Raw genomic sequence first — 21,172 nt, forward strand, 5'->3', positions numbered from 1 at the left:
GACTCTCAAACAGTCTAGTGACCGGGTTTGGTTGGCATCCCTGACACGGGCAAAGTGACAGTTGTTACGCAAGTCGAAGCGGATTACGAGGAAAAGAACGCAATTTCCTATAATGTGGTTCGAGAAATTCATCCCGAAGCTTCCCAAAGTCAAGGCACAAGAGGAGGAAGAAGAGGAATTGGTCGATCCGCAACAAGTCTTGAGGGTGAGTTGACATAACCTCAATTGGGTTCACGACCCAGTCTTGCAGGAGAAATGCAATGAGACGGAACACTGCCAAAAATATTACGAGAAATACCAAGCGTGCAATGACAGAGTCAATTCCCGGTCTAAAACCACGGAGAATTGCTCCGAGGAGTTGTTCGATTGGCTCCATGCTGTGGACCATTGCGTCACCAAAGACTTGTTCAGCAAATTGAAGTGAATTGGTCGAAATTGTAGAAAGTTTTGTTATTTAATGTTACCTCAATAAACTCTAGTGACTATAATCGTTTATTGATTGATAAATACAAGCCTTTTAATAAAATTTGATAAACAACATAAACAACAAGCGGAATGTTATTGCATTATCCTCCGGTTTTCAACACGTCGAAGCAGATATTGCAAACCCTGACCGGTTTATTCTCCCCAAACTTGATAATGGGTACCTCCTGATCCGAGCATTTGCTGCAGAGGGCCCTCCCACAGTGCCTGCAATGGTGCGTCCTCACCGTTATCGAAAACCCCTTCCCGCACTCCTGACACAGATCCGTATTAGTCCAAACAGCGGGTTGCCCCAATTGGTCCAACAACCGGTTCAAAAGCTGTTTACTCGGCACCTGATAATTGAAAATCGTGACTCTTTCGTTATTCTCTGTGGCGAGACACGCCTTCGCCTTGACCAAAACCCGACACAAGGGCCCATTCCCCTTCATGTAGGCCAAAAGCAGCGGCGAGTTGCCCTAAATCACCCTTCAATCATCACCCCTTGACTAGCCCCCACACTCACCATAATATCAGTCTTATTGATCGGATACTCAGGCATACACTCAAGAAACAGTTCGCAGATGGCGGCCGCGTTGTCTTTCCCATACTTACACAACTCATGCATGGGATTCCGCCCCTTTAAATTGACAGCTTCGGCGTCTATACTCGACTCGGTTAGCAAGACACGCACCACGTTCAAGTGCCCCTCTCTGACGGCCACATGAAGGGCGTTGTTACTCTCAATGTCGAGGGCGTCGTAATCTGAGTTGTTTTGTAAAAGGGCGGAGACAGCAGGTGCATTGCCTGCTTCAGCGGCTATATGAAGGGCGGTGCGTCTACAAACCACGCCCATTTTTAAATACCGCTTCACGATTGGTGCTTACTCACTTCTGGGCGTCACGATCGTCGACTCGGGCCCCAGCGAGGATTAAACTCCGGACGAGGGTTTCATTACCGTGACGGGCCGCTAGATGGAGCGGTGGAGTCAACATCGGGTCTTGGACACGTGAATTAACGTCCACGTGGACTGTTAAAAGAAAAAGGGCACTTTCTATGTCGCCTTTTTTGATTGCAATGTGCAAGAAATTCTGTCCTTTGGCGTCAAACTGAAAATAAATTCAAATAAACCGCGCTTTTTTACAATGATACTCACTTGTTCAGCAGCCGATGGTAACTTATCTAAAATCGCTTGAGCAGCTTTGTTATTCCTGAAAGTCAAAGCAGTGGCGAAAGGACTCAAACCGGACTTGTCTCTGAGACTCAAATCAATTTCAGGCACGCTTAAAAGCAACGAAATTATTTCCGGGTGTTGGTTTTCTATAGCGATGTGAAGTGGGGTTTTGTTATCAGCGTCGCGGCTATTCACGTTTGCTCGATGCTCAATGAGAGTCTAAAAAAATATAAGTTGTCATTAAAAAAAAATAAGTCCGGTTCTGGAATAAAGGAACCCCAATAAAATCAAAAAAAAATCCAGTCACTACAGTTTTGCCAGTTGTATAATTGAGCCAAAAATCACGTTTGTACCTTTAATAATAAACTCAGTATCACACAATCTCTAATTGTTGACCCACCCGGTATAGTTTTTCAAGGTTTTTTCAATTTTAACAAAAAACTATCCATTTAATCGAAATTTTGCAAGAGACCAAAAAGTTCCATCCAAAAATGCTAAAACTGTGCCAATAATCCCAACGATAGGTTTTCTAGAAGAATTTATTTGATCCAAAATAAAAAAAAAAAAACATGTTCCAAAAAAGCTACATTTATAAAATATTTTAAAACTAAATAAAATTCCACAGTTTGAGTAGATTTTTTAATTCTTAAAACTCACCCTGACCACGGTTTCCAGCCCCCACTGACAGCACAGATGCAAAGGCGCCGCCTTGTCCCTCGCCTCGTCCCCGCCTTCTCCATTAGGCCCTGGCATTCTAGGCGAATCTAAATCGCACCCTGATTGGATTAAAAAAATCGCAGCCGCCTCCTTATTCTCATCAATGGCCCTAAACCACGCCTTTTACTACACTCAACCAATCAGAAATCACCTCTACCTGTGTAATAACGTCTGACGACATCCATCCGGTCCCGGCCCCCAACAATCCGTATCCGCCCCATGTCGTACCAAAATACTTGCAATATCGTCTTGACCGGAATCAAGCGCCGCCCACAATGGACAATTACCCAATCGGTCAGGTGCTGACATATCCACGCCTCTTATGCATAGAGCGTCGACGACTTCGCCCAATCGGCAATGGATGGCGAGTTGGAGGGGCGTTTCCGAGTCGGCCGTCCTTGAGCAAATCAACCAATAGGGACACACTATTACTTATACTTACTTTGCGTTGATATCAGCGCCGTTATCGAGGAGGAAAAGAGCCGTTTTTGCGTCCTCTTTCAAGATTGCTTGATGCAAAAGTGTGAAATCTTTACCATTTCGTACGTTAACGTCAGCATTGCCCTTTATCAGGACCGGCACTAGCCCATTGAACCCTTCATTTAGGGCCAAACTAATCGGTGTTTCGCCATTGATATCGCGAGCGTTAAAATTCGCCCCACAATCCCTTTTAATAAAAACTTCAACACAATCCAGTGCGTTATTTTTGACAGCATAATGCAAAGCCAACTGTCTCAATTCATTAGTTAACAAATTCGCATTCGCACCCATCTCTAATAATTTATCCACAACCAGTGACAAATTTTTCAAACAAGCGATATGTAACGCTGATTCGCCCTCGCTGTTCACGTGATTTAAATTCGAGACGTGATTGGTGAGAAATACAGCAGCGTTTGCAGCGCCCTCTTCGATGAGTTTTTGAAGCAAACTGTCGCAATTTGAGGAGTAGAGGACGCCAGTTTGGGCATTTTTCGCGATAAGATTTGAGGCGTACGAGTCGGAGGAGTTGTCACCCGATTCGTATTTGAGGAGGGCGTAGTAGAGGGGGACGTGTTCGTCGATTGTTTTGAGGTTAAGATCGAGAGTGGGTTGAGACAAAAGAAGATCGAAGAGGGGCCGGTTGTCGGCTTGGATGGCGATGTGCAACGCCGTACTGAAACAAAGTCACCCCTGATCAAACTAAAAAAACTTTGATAATTGAAAATATACACAGTGTTTAAAAAATAGTTACCCTCAAAATCATGTTCTCCGAAAATAAGTTTGAAAAATCTAGATAAAATTCTTTAACAATTTTTAATTTTTTTAACTGTCAAGAAATATACAGGGTGATTAAAAATGGCAAATTAACAAATATTTGAAAAATTTAAACTCTCCTACTTGAAAATTTTTGGTAAAAACAATCAAGGGAGCATGCGATAGTGACTCACCCTGTATAGTTTTTTTTTTAATAAATGTAAAAAATTCTAAAAATTCTTATAATGCTTTTTGTAATTAATTAAAAACTATTTATTATGAAGTTTTATTTTTATGGATGTATGTTTAAGAGGATCAAAATTTTCAAAAATCAATAAATATTTGCTGTTATTTTTAACTTGAAATAGGTATATGTATAGTATTGAAATATTTTTGAATGACATTTGAAGAGTTGTCACTTTTAAATCACCTGTATATTTACTAACTACAATAATAAACACACTTTTCTTGCTATATACATATTTATTTTAATCACTCTGTATCCAATTAATAAGTAATTTTTTACAATTATACTATACAGGGTGTGTCACTGCTCTTACCTCTTCGATTTGTATTTAAAAAATATATTATTTCTTTGAGGACATTAAGTTGATTACTCAGAATATACAGGATGTTTCATAAAAAGGTAATTTTAAATGTCAACGCCCTATATATTCTCTCAATTACTCACTATCCTAGCCGGTTTTGCGCGTTGACGTTCACATTTTTGTTGATCAATTTCTCGGCTATCTTCGATCCATCTTCAATATTTGGAGCACCGGCCACTAGATGCAATGCCGAATCATTTTCCGTCCTTGTCGATAATGTAACATTACAATTATTTTCGAGTAAAAATAGTGCCGAAAAGGAATCTTCCTGTTTGATCGCCCTGTGTAGTAAAGTATCCCCTTGGACATCCCTTATATTAATATCAGCATTGTGTTGAACCAGTGTTGCCGCAATGCTACCATTATGACTCCTCAATGCCAAATCAAGCGGTAATTCCCCATTGGGACTCCAAACATTGACGATATCTGACAACTATGGAAGAAGAAAAAAAAATAATTGGCAAAATGTCAAAGACCGAAACAAAATCGAATCGCGCTGGTGTGACTCAAACCCCACTCACAGTTATCGCCATCTCTGTTTAATTCACGTTTAAGAGAGAGACAGAAAAGGCGAGTTTGGATCGTCGACTGTCATTCGAAAAACAGTCGACGTACGCTGTGTTGGTGTTTTGTTTCCAGTGCCGACTATGACACGATGACAACGATTTTATGAATTAAAACGTGCCATTTTTGGGTCGGTATGGCTTTCAAGGATTTACTAGTGGTGTTTACATGTAAGAATTTTTTGGCGTCCTTCAAAATACATAATCTAATTATTAATAAATGCGAATTTTTTCTACGACCTTGCTATTGTCGCCCCTTATATTGCATCAATTCCGTTTTAATTAATTAAAAATACTGAAAGTGGAATTGGGAGCGTCTCTTGAAATAATTACATTGCAAAAACACGAAAAAAAATTAATTACCATGAAAACGAGGAAAGTGCGAGATTGGTTTCGTTATTATTTAATTCTTTTCAATGACCAATCATGTGCATCCAATACTTTATTATTTTTCCAACAATTTTATTTTTGTTATTACTAGAAAAAGACTCAAATCCGGAGTTACCGATAAGTCATATCAGTCTTCGGAATTACTTAGAAATCTGACTCTAATGACCTTTAATTAAATAATTTCACAAAATTATGAGAAAAAAATTAGATGAAATTTAATTTGGCATGCGTGACTGAAAATTTGCTTATACCGGGTGAGTCAAGTTTGATGCCCACCCCTCAAAACACACTTTCTAATTACAATAAAATTGTAAAAAAAATCATAGGGGATTTTTTCAATTAAAAAGCAATTTTTCCACTTTCTTTTTTCTTATTTATTAGGAAATAAGTCATTTTTTTCTCATTAATATCTGATATTGAAGCACTTATTCTCATGTAAATTATGACAGAATCGTAAAATGGTAATACAAATTAATTTTCAATAAAATAGTTTTTTTTCAGTTTCATGAAATGCATAATTTCAAGTAAAATAATAATAGTTAAATTAGGTGTTTTAAGGATAAAACTTGAATTTATTTGGTCAAGTTTTATTTTTATCAAATGTCTTTTCCTCCGTTTTACTTTTACTTTTGTTTAATTACTTAATTACAAATTATGAAACTCGATTTTTGCAGTGCTGTTATGTGTGTCTCAAGGTTCTCAAGATATTATTAGAACGATTTATTTTTCCAAGTAAAAAATTTCTATTTTTTTTATTTTAACTGAATCTGAAATTGTATAGACCACTTGGATTAAAAATTAAATCTCATTAATTGTTTTTTTTTCCGAGTAGTAATCAAGAAGTAATTACCAGTGACTCATCCTGTACATAAAATATTTTTTTTATACAAATCAGTATTTCCCTATATCTAATCCAAATACACGAATAAAAAATTCGTTTTTATATTTTATTATTCTGAAAGAAATATCAAGATGAAAAAATTAAAAAAACAATTGGTGAGAGTCGCCATTCTTAAATCATTCTGTATACTTATAATATAAAGTGCTATTTTTTTTTTCAATAATCCATTTAGGCCATTTTTTCTGCCATTTATGAACCCAAAACTTATAAAATTCTATTTGCAAATTTCTTTGCTATTTATAACTTGAAATATTTTCGTTTAAATTTGCCACATTCCAGTCCAACAGGTTTTATATAAGAGGAAAAAAGTTGCGTAAAAATAAGTCGTGTCGCTACACATTGCAAAAAACATTACAAATGCAATTATACCAACACTAAAAATGTCAAACAATGGGCCATTTTACGATTATGAGCTACTGAAACTAATTAACAAACTTTTAAACAATTAAACGATTTTATTAAACGACCCACTTATCAGCTTACTTTATCTGACCACAATAGACACGTGTGTTTAAAAAGTCCCAGAGTATAATAAACAACATTTAAATAAATGAATTAATTGAAAAATTACGTTTTGAATGGATCGATCACATGACTCGAGTTGAACTTTTACGACCCGTCTTATCACTTATTTAGAAAAAATATTGTGTTAACTTCGCCGAAAATAATTTTTTTAACCTTGTCGAGTGTGCGGTAATGTCGGTCACAGCCAACTATTGCGTTATACCGGTGATTGCAACTGTTTCATTTATTATTAATTAAGAGCAATTATCGACTCTGCTAATCACGTTCTCGGGAATCTCGCTTCGACTTATAAATAATTTATAAAATAGTAACAGTCACGGGTAATTAGTTTGTTTAAAAGGGCGTTAAATATCAGCGTTTTCAAAGTAGCGATTTTTTGGCTGTGACCTATTTTGGTATCTTTAGAAATTCCAGCGTGATGATAAATAAAGCATTTCCGTTCAAATTCGCCGAAACTTAAACACATGTCTTGAATTTTGACTGAATACAAACCGCGACTGTACTTTGTTTCACAGTTTGCAGATTAAAAACAAACAAATTAAAAAAAATATCGTGCCCGTACGCACGCCACTGGTAAGAAAAGAATAAAGCAACTATCAAAAATAAGCGCTTTCAAAATGGCTCACAAAGCCTATAAAAATTTTAAGAAAAACATCTCAATCCCTTTAAGGGATTTTATTTTTTATCATGAAACTTTATCACCCTGTATATCTGTAACGACTATCGTTTATTTGACAAACTAGTGTTATTTTTCGATGTAGAATTTGTGGTTGCAATTTTTCGAAATATTAAGAAAACACCCTGTATAAAATAATATAAAAAAACTATACCGGGTAAATCTTTAACAAGGCATTTCAGGAAATTGACTTTATTATTGGAGGTACGAACGTAATTTTTTGCTCAATTATACAGTTGGCAAAACTGTACTGGCCGAATTATTTTAAAGTTCCTCCGGGGTTTCCTTATTCCAGGGCCGTACTCAATTTTTATTTTAATGAAAACTTACTATATTTTTTCTACATTTTTAAAAATGATTTCTATTATATCAAAAAAAAAGTTCAAATTTTCCGAAACGTAAACACACGTCCTGAATTTTGATTGAACACAAACCGCGACTGTACTTTGTTTCACAGTTTGCAAATTAAAAAAAAAGTAAAAATAAAGTAATTACCGAAAAATAAGCGCTTTTAGTGGCTCACAAAGCTTGTAAAATTTTATGAAAAACAACTCAAGCGTTTTAAGGGATTTAAATTTTTATCATGAAACTTTATCACCCTGTATATCCGTAACGAAGCTTTATATGACTATCGTTTATTTGTCAAATTATTATTATTTTTTTATGTAAAATATGTGGTTGCATTCTCATGCAGTATTAAGAAAACACCCTGTATAAAATAATACACCGAGTGAATCATTAAAAAGGCATTGCAGGATATTAACATTGTTATTGGAGGTGCGAACGTAATTTTTTGCTCAATTATACAGTTGGCAAAACTGTACTGACCGACTTATTTTAAAGTTCCTCCGAGGTTTCCTAATTCCGGGGCCGTACTCATTTTTTATTTTAATGAAAACTTACAATATTTTTTCTACATTTTTAAAAATGATTTCTATTACATCAAAAAAAATTCAAATTTACCGAAACCTAAACATTTGTTGCATTTTGACTGAATACAAACCGGGGGACTGTACTTTGTTTCACAGTTTGCAAATTTAAAAAAAAAGAAAAATAAAGAAATTACCGAAAAATAAGCGCTTTTAGTGGTTCACAAAGCTGAAAAATTTTATGAAAAAAAACTCAAGCGTTTGAAGTGATTTAAATTTTTATCATGAAACTTTATCACCCTGTATATCCGTAACGAAGCTATATACGACTATCGTTTATTTGACAAATTATTATTTTTTTTTATGTAAAATATGTGGTTGCATTCTCTTGCAATATTAAGAAAACACCCTGTATAAAATAATACACCGAGTGAATCATTAATAAGGCATTGCAGGATATTAACATTGTTATTGGAGGTGCGAACGTAATTTTTTGCTCAATTATACAGTTGGCAAAACTGTACTGACCGAATTATTTTAAAGTTCCTCCGAGGTTTYCTAATTCCAGGGCCGTACTCATTTTTTATTTTAATGAAAACTTACAATATTTTTTCTACATTTTTAAAAATGATTTCTATTACATCAAAAAAAGTTCAAATTTGCGGAAACCTAAACATTTGTTGAATTTTGACTCAATACAAACCGGGACTGTACTTTGTTTCACAGTTTGCAAATTAAAAAAAGGCATTGCACGATATTAACATTGTTATTGGAGGTGCGAACGTAATTTTTTGCTCAATTATACAGTTGGCAAAACTGTACTGACCGAATTATTTTAAAGTTCCTCCGAGGTTTCCTAATTCCAGGGCCGTACTCATTTTTTATTTTAATGAAAACTTACAATATTTTTTCTACATTTTTAAAAATGATTTTTATTATATCAAAAAAAGTTCAAATTTGCGGAAACCTAAACACATGTCTTGAATTTTGACTGAATACAAACCGCGACTACTTTGTTTCAAAGTTTGCAAATTAAAAAAAAAAAGTGAAAAAAAAGTAATTACAGGAAAATAAGCACTTTTAGTGGCTCACAAAACCTGTACAATTTTATGAAAAATAACTCAAGCGTTTTAAGGGATTTTAATTTTTATCATAAAACTTTATCACCCTGTGTATCTGTAACGAATCTTTGTAGGATTATTGTTTTTTGACAAACAAGTGTTATTTTTCGATGTAGTTGCATTCTTTTGCAATATTAAGAAAACACCCCATATAAAATAATATACCGGGTGAATCATTAATAAGGCATTGCAGGATATTAACATTATTATTGAAGGTACGAGCGTAATTTTTTGCTCAATTATACAGTTTGCAAAACTGTAATGACCGAATTATTTTAAAGTTTCTCCAGGGCCGTACTCAATTTTTTCAAAAAAAAAAAAATTATAAGCTCAGTCACTGTACAAATCTCGTAACTTAATTCATCATAATTGGATTTAATTCTTTAATTCCACTATCACTCCGACCGGAAACGTCAAGTGGGCGCCCCTGATGTCCCTCAAACTTCAAATAAAAAATCCCCCAAGTGCAATAACCTCTCTTATCAACTTTTTAATTTCTGATTTAGTGATTTCCTGCACCGAAGCCGCCACCAAATGCTACAAATGCACGACGACCAAACCGTCCCTTTACAGCAACGAAACAGTACGTCTCTGTTCCGAATTCGACTATTCGGAGAAATTCATCGTCGATTGTCCTTATTCCACATTTTGTATGAAGAGGGATTTTTCGGCGAAAATTCCAGTACCGATAAATGCAACAGAACGTGATTGTGCCCATCAGAAATTGATGACGCAAAATTTCAAAAACGGTTTCTGGCAACCGGAAGTTGTGGTTGAGGAGCCTTACACGGAGGGGTGTTCGGTGGTGGACGATAAGGGTGTGAGGACGTCGACGACCGTCGAGTGTTATTGTAAGAGTTATTTGTGCAACGGTGCTGACATTTACCATTTCAAGGCTCTACCGGCTGTGATAATATCAGTTATGACCTATTTTTTATGACGCTTTTTAATTATTATTATTTTTGCAAATTGGGATGTTTATGTAAATTTATGTAAGTGGTGCAAAAATGTTACCTCACTCTATTCCAATAAAAGATAATGAAAAACCTTAACTAGTTTTTTATTTTTATTTATAAATAAAAAAATACAGGTGCTCTAAAAAAGACTCGATTGTTACCAAATTTTTGGTATCTGAATAGGAAATTTTATTTGGAAACAAACGTTTTTGTCTCTTGTAAAATTGCGATTAAAGGAATGGTTTTTTCTTAAAATAAAAACAATTTCATTAATTTGACTATACCGAGTGAGTCAATAATGAGGCAATGCAGGATACTGACGTTATTACTAAATGTACGAAAGTGATTTTTTCTTCATTTACACAGTTGGCAAAACTGTAATGACTACAATTATTTTGAAGTCTGTCCGGAGTTCCCTTATTCCAGGACCGTATTCAAAAAATTTCTAAATGAAAACCTTCATGTTTTTTATAACACACTTATTTGTCTTACTACTAAAAACATCTTTTGCTTTTGTAGTGTCAATAATTGTTAATTTCAAACAACTGAGTAGGCATGAAAGCTGGCAACTTCATCCATCTGTCAAAAATTCGTACGTTATTATAACGGTTATAACGTAATAATTTATGAAGTATTTTGTATATCTGAAACTAGGGCTCAGAAATGTCAAAAATTTTCGGGCAAATTGTGAGCTACAAACAAAATTTGGTAAGTTTCAGAACACTTTCCATGAGTTTTTATGTTATATTATTACAATAACTAGCAAATTAATAATCTGACCATTAATTTTATTGATTCAAAAAATAAATATGTTTGCAATAAATGACTTTTTTCAGTAATTGTAGGAAAAATAGTGTAGAAAACTCGCTGGAAAGTGTCCAACGCACTCGGCTGCCGCCTTGTGCATAAAACTCCCCACTTGTGCGTTATTTGTTACTTCCTGTGCTCGTTATGTAATATACTATTTTTCATTACTTTTAATAATTGTTCATTAATTTGAAAAATTATACCGGGTGAATTAATAATAAAGCATCGCTGAATACTCACATTATCATTAAAGGTACAAACGTAATTTTTTGCTCAATTATACAGTTGTCAAAACTGTAATGACTAAAACTATTTCCAAGTCACGCAGAAGTTGCCTTATTCCAGGAGCGTACTCATTTTTTTTTTTTCAAATGACAACCTACACATTTTTTTACTACACTCTTATCTGTCTTTTTACAAAAAAATATCTTTTTTTTATTTAACAACGACCATATAACATTTACAATATCCTTAAAAAAGGATCAACGGTAATTTTTTGGAATTGTCATTTTGACAGTTATAATTTTTTTATTGTCATGCCCCGCTTACTTATATTTCCATCTAGTTGCCTATGGAATTTCCATGTAAAATAAAAAATTCCGTTTTTAAAAATATTGTATTGTCGTATCAACAAGAAATTACTGCCTAGGATTTAGGGATATTTGAGAATAGATTGTCATAAATGTTGTTAGGTTGGTTTTTGGTGACAAACAAAAGATATCGTTAAAATTTACGTTAAGTCACCTGTCAGCTTGTATGAATAATTCAATAGATAGTTGACAGCAGGTTGACAGAAACGTCAACCGTCAACAAGGGGTAACCAACTCTAAGCATTCAAAATTACTTCTGAAAAGTATACTAATTTTATTAAAAGTTCAAATCCTAACTGGTAATTTCTTGTTGACAAATCTATACCTAATTAATCTCAAATGTTAATTTATTTTGATTGACAGCTGTCACTGTTGACAGAACTATCTGGTTCAAAAAAGTAGAGCGGCACAGACAAATTTACGTGTAAAGAAATTCCATAGACGACTAGATGACAATCATTTTGAAACACCTTGTATTTGTTACATCAGGATATTTATTATTCAGAATTTATAGTAAATTGTTATTTTCAACATTGATTGTGAATAAAATAGTATACAAACTTCGAAGACAGGTTTCATTTCAGCTTCATTAAAGAGCTTCACGCGCTCTTCCTTACTCGGTATGTAATATACTATTTTACAATACACATATAGGTACGTAAATTATTTTAGCATCTTTATTATTGATAATAGAAAAACAAAATTTTGTACGTTGGTAAAATAGGTGTTGCTCTTTGGTATAATTTTTAATGCTCTTAATATATAGAGTGTTGAATATACAGGGTTATTCATAAATATGAAGCAATATTTGAACCTCAAAAATGACTTATAAAATGATGTTAATTTAAATAATAAATCGTGTCCTATCTCTACTGATAAGAATTTTACAGCCCTCGGAATGTGGGTATAGAAATTTGATTTTTTTGTAATAACTTTGGAACTATTTGACCAAATATTATAAAATTTGGAACATTTCCTTGTGACAACATACCCTTTAAACTGGTAATTACGAAAACCGGATCCATCCACTCAATTTCCGGTTCCAGCAGTTGCAGGTCACATTTTCTGTGTTTTTCCATTTTTTTGCTCTCTTAACACTAATTTTTTATAGCCCAAATAGATAGAGTAATCAATTCCGAATAAAAAACGCATAAACTTTAATACCCCTAAAATGGACCGTTTCAAAGATATTTTAATTTAAACTGAGGACTGCACAACGCTGAAACCAAAAAGTAGGGATTTTGAATGGATGATATCCACGGTAACAAATGACCATGGTCTCACTAATCGCTGTCAGGCATCTGTCAACTTTGACATTGGACGATTATTAGATAATTAATCGAAAATATTTAATAAAAGAGTTTACCTCAGATTCCAAACATAATTTAAAATAAATCCAAATGGATCACGTAGCATTTAATTCATAAAAAATTCACAAAAATTTATCGTCCAAGTTAACAGATGCCTGGCAGGGATTTATGTGACCATGGTCATTGGTTGCCGTGGATACCACTTATTCAAAATCCCTATTTTTTTATTTCAGCGTTGTGCAGTCCTCAGTTTAAATTAAAATATCTTTGAAACGGTCCATTTTAGGGGTATTAAAGGTTATGCGTTTTTTATTCGAAATTGATTACTCTATCGAACATCATTTTATAGCTCATTTTTGAGGTTCAAATATTGCTTCATATTTATGAATAACCCTGTAAGTGACTAAATTCTTAAAATAAAATTTGTACTAACGTAAATAGCAAAAATGTCACGTTTCGATCGTTTTCACCCAAGTATGTATTTGAATTTTCACAAATTTTAAAAACTTTATTAGTTTGTACACAATCCTTGATTTATTCCAAGACTTGGCAAATTTTCAAACTCCAAACAGGACGAAATTAAATTTAAAGAAAACAAACAAAAATAGACAATAACAACAAACAAAAATGTTTGTTGCAATAATCTTGCAATTTATATAGAATTAAGTTAATTAAGACAAAGACAGAAGACATAAAAACTGACAGCTTCTGTGTTTTTCATTGTTGCCAACCTAACTTCAAAGTCACAGACCACTTTGTTTATTTTCCCAAAATTAAAAATCTAGTTTTAAACTCGATTTTTGCGTCGTAAAAGTGCCAAAATTCTCCTACCTTTGACGAATTCTCGACCAGACACAAAAACACCACATCTTCTCTCTGCAGCCTCACAGCCGAATGCAACGCCAACTGCGTCTTGCTCTTCAACATCTGATAGAGCAGAGGCCCCGACATGTGCTCAAAATCGGACGCATTCAAATCATCCCAATGTGTGGAAATGAGCCCCGAACAATACTCCCTCAAATTCTCAGCCCCAATCTCCTCCGCGACTGAATAAAACCTCACACACGTCCGAATCGTCACAGCATAAATCAGAAACTGCTCGCAACTCTCCACCAAATCGTCAAGCTTGAATTCGTGCGCCTTCCTGATCAATTTCAGAGTCAACTCTTCCGATTTCAACTCGATTTTGTTGGTGTACAACCACAGGAGAATGGCCTCGGCCACATCGGCCTCCAACTCGCTCCAATCCAGCTCCGACTTCCCCACGAGACTCGTCTCGTCCCAGAGATTCGATCTGGCGTCCAGGACGATTTTATGCGCGTTGATGTTGCGGTCGCTGAGCCGAATCTTGATATCACTATAAACCTCCGAATTGTACAAATTGGCAACAGTTTGCAAGAGACGTGAGGCGAAAGTGCCCTCAGTGGTGTCACTAGTGGCCGAAATCGCGTTGTATTTGTTCTCAATCTCGTGGTATTTGCTCTGGAGCTTCGAGTACTCCTCTTTGAGGAGGGCCAAGTGCTGTTGTAATTTCTTCACCTCGGCTAGATAAAAACATTAAAAGGGCGAAAATGACATTAGGGGGGCCCTCACCCATGACTGGTGCCTAAATCATAGGGGCCAAGCGACACAAAAACAAAAACAATAATCACTACACCTCCCAGAAATTTGACACATAACCTAAAACATTACAGGGAACTGTTAACTGTACCGGCTACCAAAATTATTGAAAAGAAAAGGGGCGTGGGCACACTCGTGAGTGAGGCACGCTTTTGAGGCAAATCAACACTACGACACGCGAGGATTGCAATTTTTAACAAAATAATTTGACACATAACCTCAAACGTTACAGGAAACTGTACCAGCTGCGAAAATTGGGACATTTTAAAAGGAACACAGTTCTGGATGCGACTAATGGTTTATTTGGTATAATTTATTAGAAATCAAGAGAGTACGCAAACAATTCGCTACAATAAATTGATGCGACAAAGGCACAAGTTATAAGGAATGTAAAGTTACAGTGTTCTTCTATACCTACCCTAATCTTTTAAAAATAATTATCACATAAAATAACAAATACCTTTAAATAAATCTAAGCTATAAGTATAAAATATGTAAAATAGAAAAAAAGTTTGAAACGTTGAACCTGAAAAAATTTTGATTAGTGTACAAACAAGCTCTCAAAATTAACAATTTAATTAAAAACGGTTACAGCCTTGCTATCAATATCAGTCTACACGTCTAAAGCCTAAATTCCGTTTCCCAAATGAAACGAAAACAGCTCATCACCTGGTAAATAAATTAAAACCAAAATCCCTAGAACGTGGTAGTGCTGCTGCTCCTATTCACCTTTTTTCCAATCAACCGATTACTAATCCTCGTCACGCTCTTCAACTGTTTACTATCGGGGGCTATCGACTTGATACAAATCGCCGCTTCTTTCAACTGTTTCGCCAGAATTTCGTTTTTCAATTTTTCCGCATTTAATTCTCGGTGCAATTGGGCCCTTGTTTTCTTCCCTACGGGGCACAGGGCCGGATGATGCAAAATCTGAGAAGCCCCAGGCCTCATCGTCGGATCCGGATGTATCATCAACGTGATCAAACTGGTCATATCCCTACTCAAATTCTGAGACAATTTTGGCACCTCCCCTTCGCGCAATTTGTGCCAATCGTCGCCGTTTTTCGGTAGTGGCCCCGCCCCCGCACACTCAAGCACCGTCAAACCTAGGGCAAAAATATCAGCTTTGGTCAAATGACTATAATCCTCGTGGAGTATCTCCTTGGGGAGGTAACGACAATCCCCTTCTTCCACCTGGGGGTTACTCAGACTGGTCACATGGCCCAAATCGCCGATTTTGTATGTCAGCTCCTCCTCGTAGTGACTCTCCTCCAAGTCTTCGAAACCATCATCGGCGGAGTCGTAATTAGTGAATTGGATTTTCTTCTCTCTTGATATGAAAATATTGCCCGGTTTGATGTCAAGATGAACCAGACCTTCGGAATGTATGTAGCGCAGCCCCTCAGCGACGTGCATCAACATTTGGCGGAGTTCGACGGGACTTAGGGGGCCCTCTTGGATCCGATCGGCCAAGGAGCCCCCATTGCAATACTCGTTCTGGATCACCATGTGGTTGTCTTCAGCCCAAGCCGAGTAGTACCTCACCACATGCTGGTGTTTGCCTAAGACAGCATGGGCGTAGACCTCATTCAAGGCCGTTTTCTCAAAGACACTCCCCGCGACCGGTTTCGTCGACTTTTTAATCGCGTAAATGCAACCATCTAACCGGTTTACACACTTGTAAACCGAACCGAATTGACCAGAACCGATCAATTCCAGCTCGAGGAACTCCTGGTGGTACCGTGAGATGTTGTTTTCTTGTAGAGGCACCCGTTTTGCGGGGGGCTCATTCTCAATATCTGACACATCCGATTCGTTTAAATCAAATTTGGGGATTTGTAACGAACTCGTCGATCTCATGCGTTTCTTATTCTGGTAAAAACCTGTAATCAGTGTTTGTCAACAAAAAATCAGAGGTGAAAAAAAGAGGCTTACCATTTGGGGTGAATGGGTTAACATTGGCCACCGGTTTCTGTTTCGTGTTGGTGACACTGCGGGGCTTCTCCGTGAAGAGTCGACACCTGGGGGCCGGCGTCGTGGCCGACTTCTGGATGATTGTCTTGGGGGTGAGGGGGCTGTCGAACAACCGCAAGGCACGGACTCGCTTATACGGGGGGCTGTACGACGGGTTGGTGGTGCGTCTCGGTGAGGGACTTCGGATGTAGTCACTAGATAGTTCGAAAGACAGCTCACAGCCCGATGACGAGTCCAGGTCATTGGGGGGCTCCAAGTCGAACGTCAACTCGGGGGTCTTCCGGCGCACTTCAGACATCTTTCACATACAAAAAACGCCCAAAATTCGCAAAAAAACAAACACACGCTCCACTTTCGACACTGAAACGGTTACGAAAATCGACGCATCTGGGGTTTGAGTCGACCAATCACGATGCGCCAAGCCTGTTTGTGATTGGTCGAGTCGAGAGCCATCTTGTCGTTGTTATGACACGAGCGGGAGGTTTGAAAAGTGACACGTAGTGCTGGTCGTAAACACCACAATTTGGGCTTGTCGTGAAAAAAACATTCCAGGGTTTCAAAGTGTGATTTAGTGACACAAGAAAACGAGAAATTTTATTGTCAAGTGAGCCACACACGAGTTTCAAGTGTCAAAATCATTGACCTAATTTTGTAGAGCAGCCCCCTTGCTATGGCAGACGTGTCTGTGGACGTGTCGGGGGTGATGTCGCCCCCTGTTGACTCACCACGAGCCCCGTTTTCAAGGTACACACAACTAAAGTGACCTAACCTCAATCATTGATTATTTCATTTTTAGTTTTCTGCAAGTTCCCACCCAAATACCCGACCCCAAAGAATGGTTCAGTAAACAGAGGCAAAATGTGCGCCCCTGGCTATTATTTATACAGACTTCCAATTTCAAAACGCCCCCTTCAATCCCGAGACTCAGCAAACGAATTATGAGAAACATTGAGTACTTTCAAAGCAATTATTTGTTTGTTTTTCTCGGACTGGTGGTTTATTGCTTGTAAGGAGCCCCAAATTCGCAAACGCAATCCCAAAATTGTCACTTTTAGGATAACCTCTCCGTTGATTTTATTCGCCCTTGCTGGAACATTTTACGCAGGATATAAACTCAATAAAAGACATCAAGAGAAGAAAATCGTGCTTTTTAAGAAAGAACTAACTTTGGCACAGGTTTATGGACTGGTGGCAGTGTGTTCCATGCCAATTTATTACATGGTGGGGGCCCACGGGGCCATGTTTTGGGTCCTCGGGGCGTCATTTTTCCTAATAACTCTACATGCCTCTTTCTACAATATCGACGCCGTGATTGCGCAAGGCGAAGACGGTTTTCCGCTTTTAGAGCAAGTCTAATTTTTTGTACATATATTTTATTAAATGTTTTACCACCAAACATGGGAGTTTTTGAATTTTTGCAACCTACGTTCTAGTTGTTATAAGGCAAAGTTACTTCCCATTTTTTATTATTATTAATATTTTTTTTGTCTCCATCTTAGCTTGATTTGTAAGATGTCGCCATTGTAAGCGTTAAAGGAATCTTTTTTATCGCCATAAAAATTATTTTTTTCGATTGTAATTTTAATTTTCCACCCGGAGACACAAAATAAATTTAGATATCAGCTGACTTAGGTGTTTAAAATATCAAAAACTAATTTATTGGCTTGACTGAAATTTGATCAAGTTGGTCATGAATTTGAAGTCAAATTTACTGCTATCAAAATTGTGCAAAAAATGTTTTTGTTTGTGCAGAAACTTAAAAATTTGACTGATTTTTGTAAAAATTACTTATCTTTTAAAATGAGTTTGGACAAGAGAAGTCAAATTCAGTCACGTGACCAGCCCTCTGTTGTCTCATTGGTCGTGGCCATGGCAACGTGAGTGGGTGTGTAGTCAAAGACATGTCAAATTTATAGAAAATATGTTTATTTTCGTAAAAGGCAATTAATATCAAGTACTGATATTTTCCAACTAGAGAAATTAACCGTTTGTACAATAACTATTTTGATAAAAATGGGGGAACCTAAATTTATTTACAATAAACTGAAAATGACCTGACAACAACGGAAGAAATTGTGTTTGGCCAAAACTCATAAAATAACTATAATTAATGCGAATGAAACAACAAATTAATAAATTAACAATAGCCAATGTAGGAATTGACATTTTTTTTTAAATATATAACCATAGCTCGTAACACTTTGAAAACATTGCCTAGCTAATAAAATATACACAATTATAAAAGCGGTGTGCAATAATAATTAAAAAAGCGACCCCAACGTTCAGTTTCCAGGTCTCAATGAAATAATATGACACCTCGTAATAAACCAACTGTCTTTCATCAGTGAATGAAAAAAAAAATTAAATTCTTAGGTGTAATTAATACAAGACTAGTATTTTAATCTATAATAACGTAAGGCAAAATTTTGAAAATTTCGCCGTTGTAGGAAGGTGTCTCGACGACCTCGTGCCACTCCCGAAACACTCTATCACCTGTCCTGTCACTCTCTGAAATGCTGTACTTTTTATAATTCTCACAAGAAAAGTCCGCTTTGACATCCTTCGGTATACTCTCCGTATTTACATTAGGCACTACGTTCACAAATAGACCCCGATCGTCAATTTCGGGCCCCTTTTTGGGCGCCCCAACCCCCCAATTCCCATTCACATTCTCGATAAACTTGTCGTGGAGCTCCTCAGGACTAACCTGGGCCGTCTTTCGCACCTCCTCAAAGTGCAATCGGGCGGCACACTCCTCATCCTCGACAAACTCAAATGGTTGCCCCAACTCCTCCGTGTCATCAACAGCAAAATCCTTGTGCTCCTTCAGCACACAAGTGCACACCGGCTGGGGCTCCTCTTCAACTACCTCAAGTGGGGGCAATTGGGCTAAAGCATCCTCGACACTTAACGAGGTGATTTTGGCTTCTTCGGGGGGCTGTGGTGGAGGCGGCGTCGCCACTTTATCATCCTCAACAGGCGGCTCGACGTCATCAACAACAATAACCTCCTCTTCAGGGGGTATGAGCGACTTGTCGTTAATCACCGAGCCCGACTCGATCACATTCTTGCCCCCGAGATTAATTTTCCGAGAGTTTTTGTAACGATTGGCATTTGTGTTGAGTTTTTGGTCAATTATTGACACCCTTTCGGTGAGTTTAGCTGCTCGTAGACTCAGATCTTCCTTCGGTTTGACTGGTGAAGCCCCCAAGGCTGTGTTATTCTTATTCTGGAGTCCTGCTATCAACTCCTGCGTGGTTTTCACCTTCGAGTTGCCCCTCGACACTGCTAGTTTATTGGTGAAGGAAGTCTCAGCTTCGTCGAGGAGATTCTTGTGGTTTTTGGAGCCTTTTTTTCGCCCCCGTTTCTTGGGCAATTGCTGTTCCAATTGGGGCTCTTGTTGACTCGAATTCGAATCGGAATTAATCAGAATCACATCACGCTTCAATTTCGTACTTATCACATCTTTGAAACTCGAATTCGAGTTATCAGACAGTTCGAGTTCGGCCGTTTGACCGTTTAATTTCGGCCGTTTGGGTGACGGTGACCGGTTAAGGGGGCGCTTCTCGAGGACTTTTAACTGGCCATTGGAGTCGGCAGGGAGCACCATATTGCGCCATTTCTTCACCAACTCCTTGGCCCGTTTCGAGAGCGAGTCGTTGTCGGTCTTACGGCGCAGCTCGTTCACATGTTTCCCCAATCGGGTGGTCTGCAATCAACAATAAGGGGGCGCAAAACTAGTGAAATACTCACCTCGAGCAGTTCTTTGGTAATTGTGACTTTTTCGAGGAGCGAGACGATTTCGATGACTGCAGGCATGTCAATGACCTGAAAAAGGGGCGCAATTAGTGGATTTCGCCCTAAACTGTCAAAATCGTTCATTTGTTTTGCAAAAGTGGCCATCTGCGATTTGGCCAAATTGACAAAAGGCGATCGCGTTTTTGACGTTTTGACAGCGGATTTTGGGGGTTTTTTGCCGATTTTCGGTGATTTTTCGCGGGGTGGGTGCATGGTCGACGGCCCGCAATGGTGTACGCTTTTCGGGCGAGTGTCGGTGTGGTTTGGGTAAAAACAGGCAAATTCTTACATTGTAATTAGTGTCGAGGGCTCGTAGTAATCTCTGCGTCAATTCCGTTACGTTATTCTGCATTTAAAGTGGTCCTGTAGCGGGAAAAACGGGTATACTTTGACAGAACTGTTCGTAGTTCCTCTCCACAGTAATGGCGCAGGTACATTGCGCTTTGTGCAGTCCTCGGTCCGCACTGTGAAACACGGAACATGGTGCACCCGAACATACTGAGAGGGGATCGGAACGGCGAATAAAAACGATCATTGCGCGTGTCCGCCAACCGCAAACCTCACACCGACAAATTCCCCCAAAAGCAACACCAAAAAATCAAACTTGGAACGGCACTCCCAACCCCGCCCGTGACTCCCACGACTCGACTGACTCACCTTTGAAGCCCCGCATCCATACTTGGCGCAAAAACAGCCCCAAAACTGGGATTCACCCCACAAACACCTGACGCCATCACGTGATTTGCTGCACCAAGGTTGGCAATGCCGCGGCGCGAAATTCAAACAAATCAAAAGGTGTGTTTTTCTTAACGCGTGATATATTTGACTAGTTAAACATTTATACATCTTTTGTACAGGACATTATACATTGGCACGTC

General features: G+C 37.6%; 6 protein-coding genes across 8 annotated transcripts; 3 read left to right on the forward strand and 3 right to left on the reverse strand.

The window, feature by feature from the left end:
• The first annotated feature begins 6 nt into the window (after nt 1-6).
• Nucleotides 7-485, forward strand: LOC123008922 (cytochrome b-c1 complex subunit 6, mitochondrial). The gene is made up of 2 exons (XM_044404985.1): nt 7-205; nt 251-485. The coding sequence occupies exons 1-2, from the start codon at nt 113-115 to the stop codon at nt 422-424; spliced, it is 267 nt and encodes an 88-aa protein (XP_044260920.1). The 5' UTR covers nt 7-112; the 3' UTR covers nt 425-485.
• LOC123008914 (rabankyrin-5) lies at nt 480-14,747 on the reverse strand. Its single transcript, XM_044404973.1, has 10 exons — nt 14,496-14,747; nt 13,734-14,446; nt 4,278-4,627; nt 2,796-3,506; nt 2,511-2,750; nt 2,294-2,462; nt 1,619-1,855; nt 1,354-1,571; nt 989-1,301; nt 480-941 (listed from the first exon to the last, which is right to left on the reverse strand). The coding sequence occupies exons 1-10, from the start codon at nt 14,497-14,499 to the stop codon at nt 567-569; spliced, it is 3,330 nt and encodes a 1,109-aa protein (XP_044260908.1). The 5' UTR covers nt 14,500-14,747; the 3' UTR covers nt 480-566.
• On the forward strand, nt 4,770-10,291 carry LOC123008920. Its single transcript, XM_044404983.1, has 2 exons — nt 4,770-4,928; nt 9,746-10,291. The coding sequence occupies exons 1-2, from the start codon at nt 4,895-4,897 to the stop codon at nt 10,177-10,179; spliced, it is 468 nt and encodes a 155-aa protein (XP_044260918.1). The 5' UTR covers nt 4,770-4,894; the 3' UTR covers nt 10,180-10,291.
• Nucleotides 14,748-14,801: 54 nt separating the features above from the next.
• LOC123008917 (wee1-like protein kinase) lies at nt 14,802-16,899 on the reverse strand. The gene is made up of 2 exons (XM_044404977.1): nt 16,458-16,899; nt 14,802-16,405 (listed from the first exon to the last, which is right to left on the reverse strand). The coding sequence occupies exons 1-2, from the start codon at nt 16,792-16,794 to the stop codon at nt 15,219-15,221; spliced, it is 1,524 nt and encodes a 507-aa protein (XP_044260912.1). The 5' UTR covers nt 16,795-16,899; the 3' UTR covers nt 14,802-15,218.
• Nucleotides 16,900-16,943: 44 nt separating this feature from the next.
• Nucleotides 16,944-17,892, forward strand: LOC123008919 (prenylated Rab acceptor protein 1). 2 transcript variants are annotated; one of them, XM_044404981.1, is made up of 4 exons: nt 16,944-17,100; nt 17,152-17,240; nt 17,293-17,502; nt 17,552-17,892. In XM_044404981.1, exons 2-4 carry the CDS (start codon nt 17,167-17,169, stop codon nt 17,850-17,852), a joined length of 585 nt encoding a protein of 194 aa, XP_044260916.1. In that variant the 5' UTR covers nt 16,944-17,100; nt 17,152-17,166; the 3' UTR covers nt 17,853-17,892. The 2 variants fall into 2 exon arrangements, with proteins under 2 accessions (XP_044260916.1, XP_044260917.1); XM_044404982.1 differs by having other exon boundaries at nt 16,951-17,100; nt 17,157-17,240.
• A 510-nt stretch (nt 17,893-18,402) lies between these two features.
• LOC123008827 lies at nt 18,403-21,140 on the reverse strand. Of its 2 annotated transcripts, none has more exons than XM_044404847.1 (3): nt 20,952-21,140; nt 20,250-20,324; nt 18,403-20,205 (listed from the first exon to the last, which is right to left on the reverse strand). In XM_044404847.1, the coding sequence occupies exons 1-3, from the start codon at nt 21,138-21,140 to the stop codon at nt 18,895-18,897; spliced, it is 1,575 nt and encodes a 524-aa protein (XP_044260782.1). In that variant the 3' UTR covers nt 18,403-18,894. The 2 variants fall into 2 exon arrangements, with proteins under 2 accessions (XP_044260782.1, XP_044260783.1); XM_044404848.1 differs by lacking the exon at nt 20,952-21,140 and adding an exon at nt 20,584-20,805.
• Between the last annotated feature and the right edge of the window lie 32 nt (nt 21,141-21,172).

The sequence above is a fragment of the Tribolium madens genome, unplaced genomic scaffold, assembly GCF_015345945.1.
Source record: "Tribolium madens isolate multiple individuals breed KSU strain unplaced genomic scaffold, Tmad_KSU_1.1 Scaffold_71;HRSCAF=194;Tcas5.2_LG6, whole genome shotgun sequence".
Classification (NCBI taxonomy): Eukaryota; Metazoa; Arthropoda; class Insecta; order Coleoptera; family Tenebrionidae; genus Tribolium; species Tribolium madens.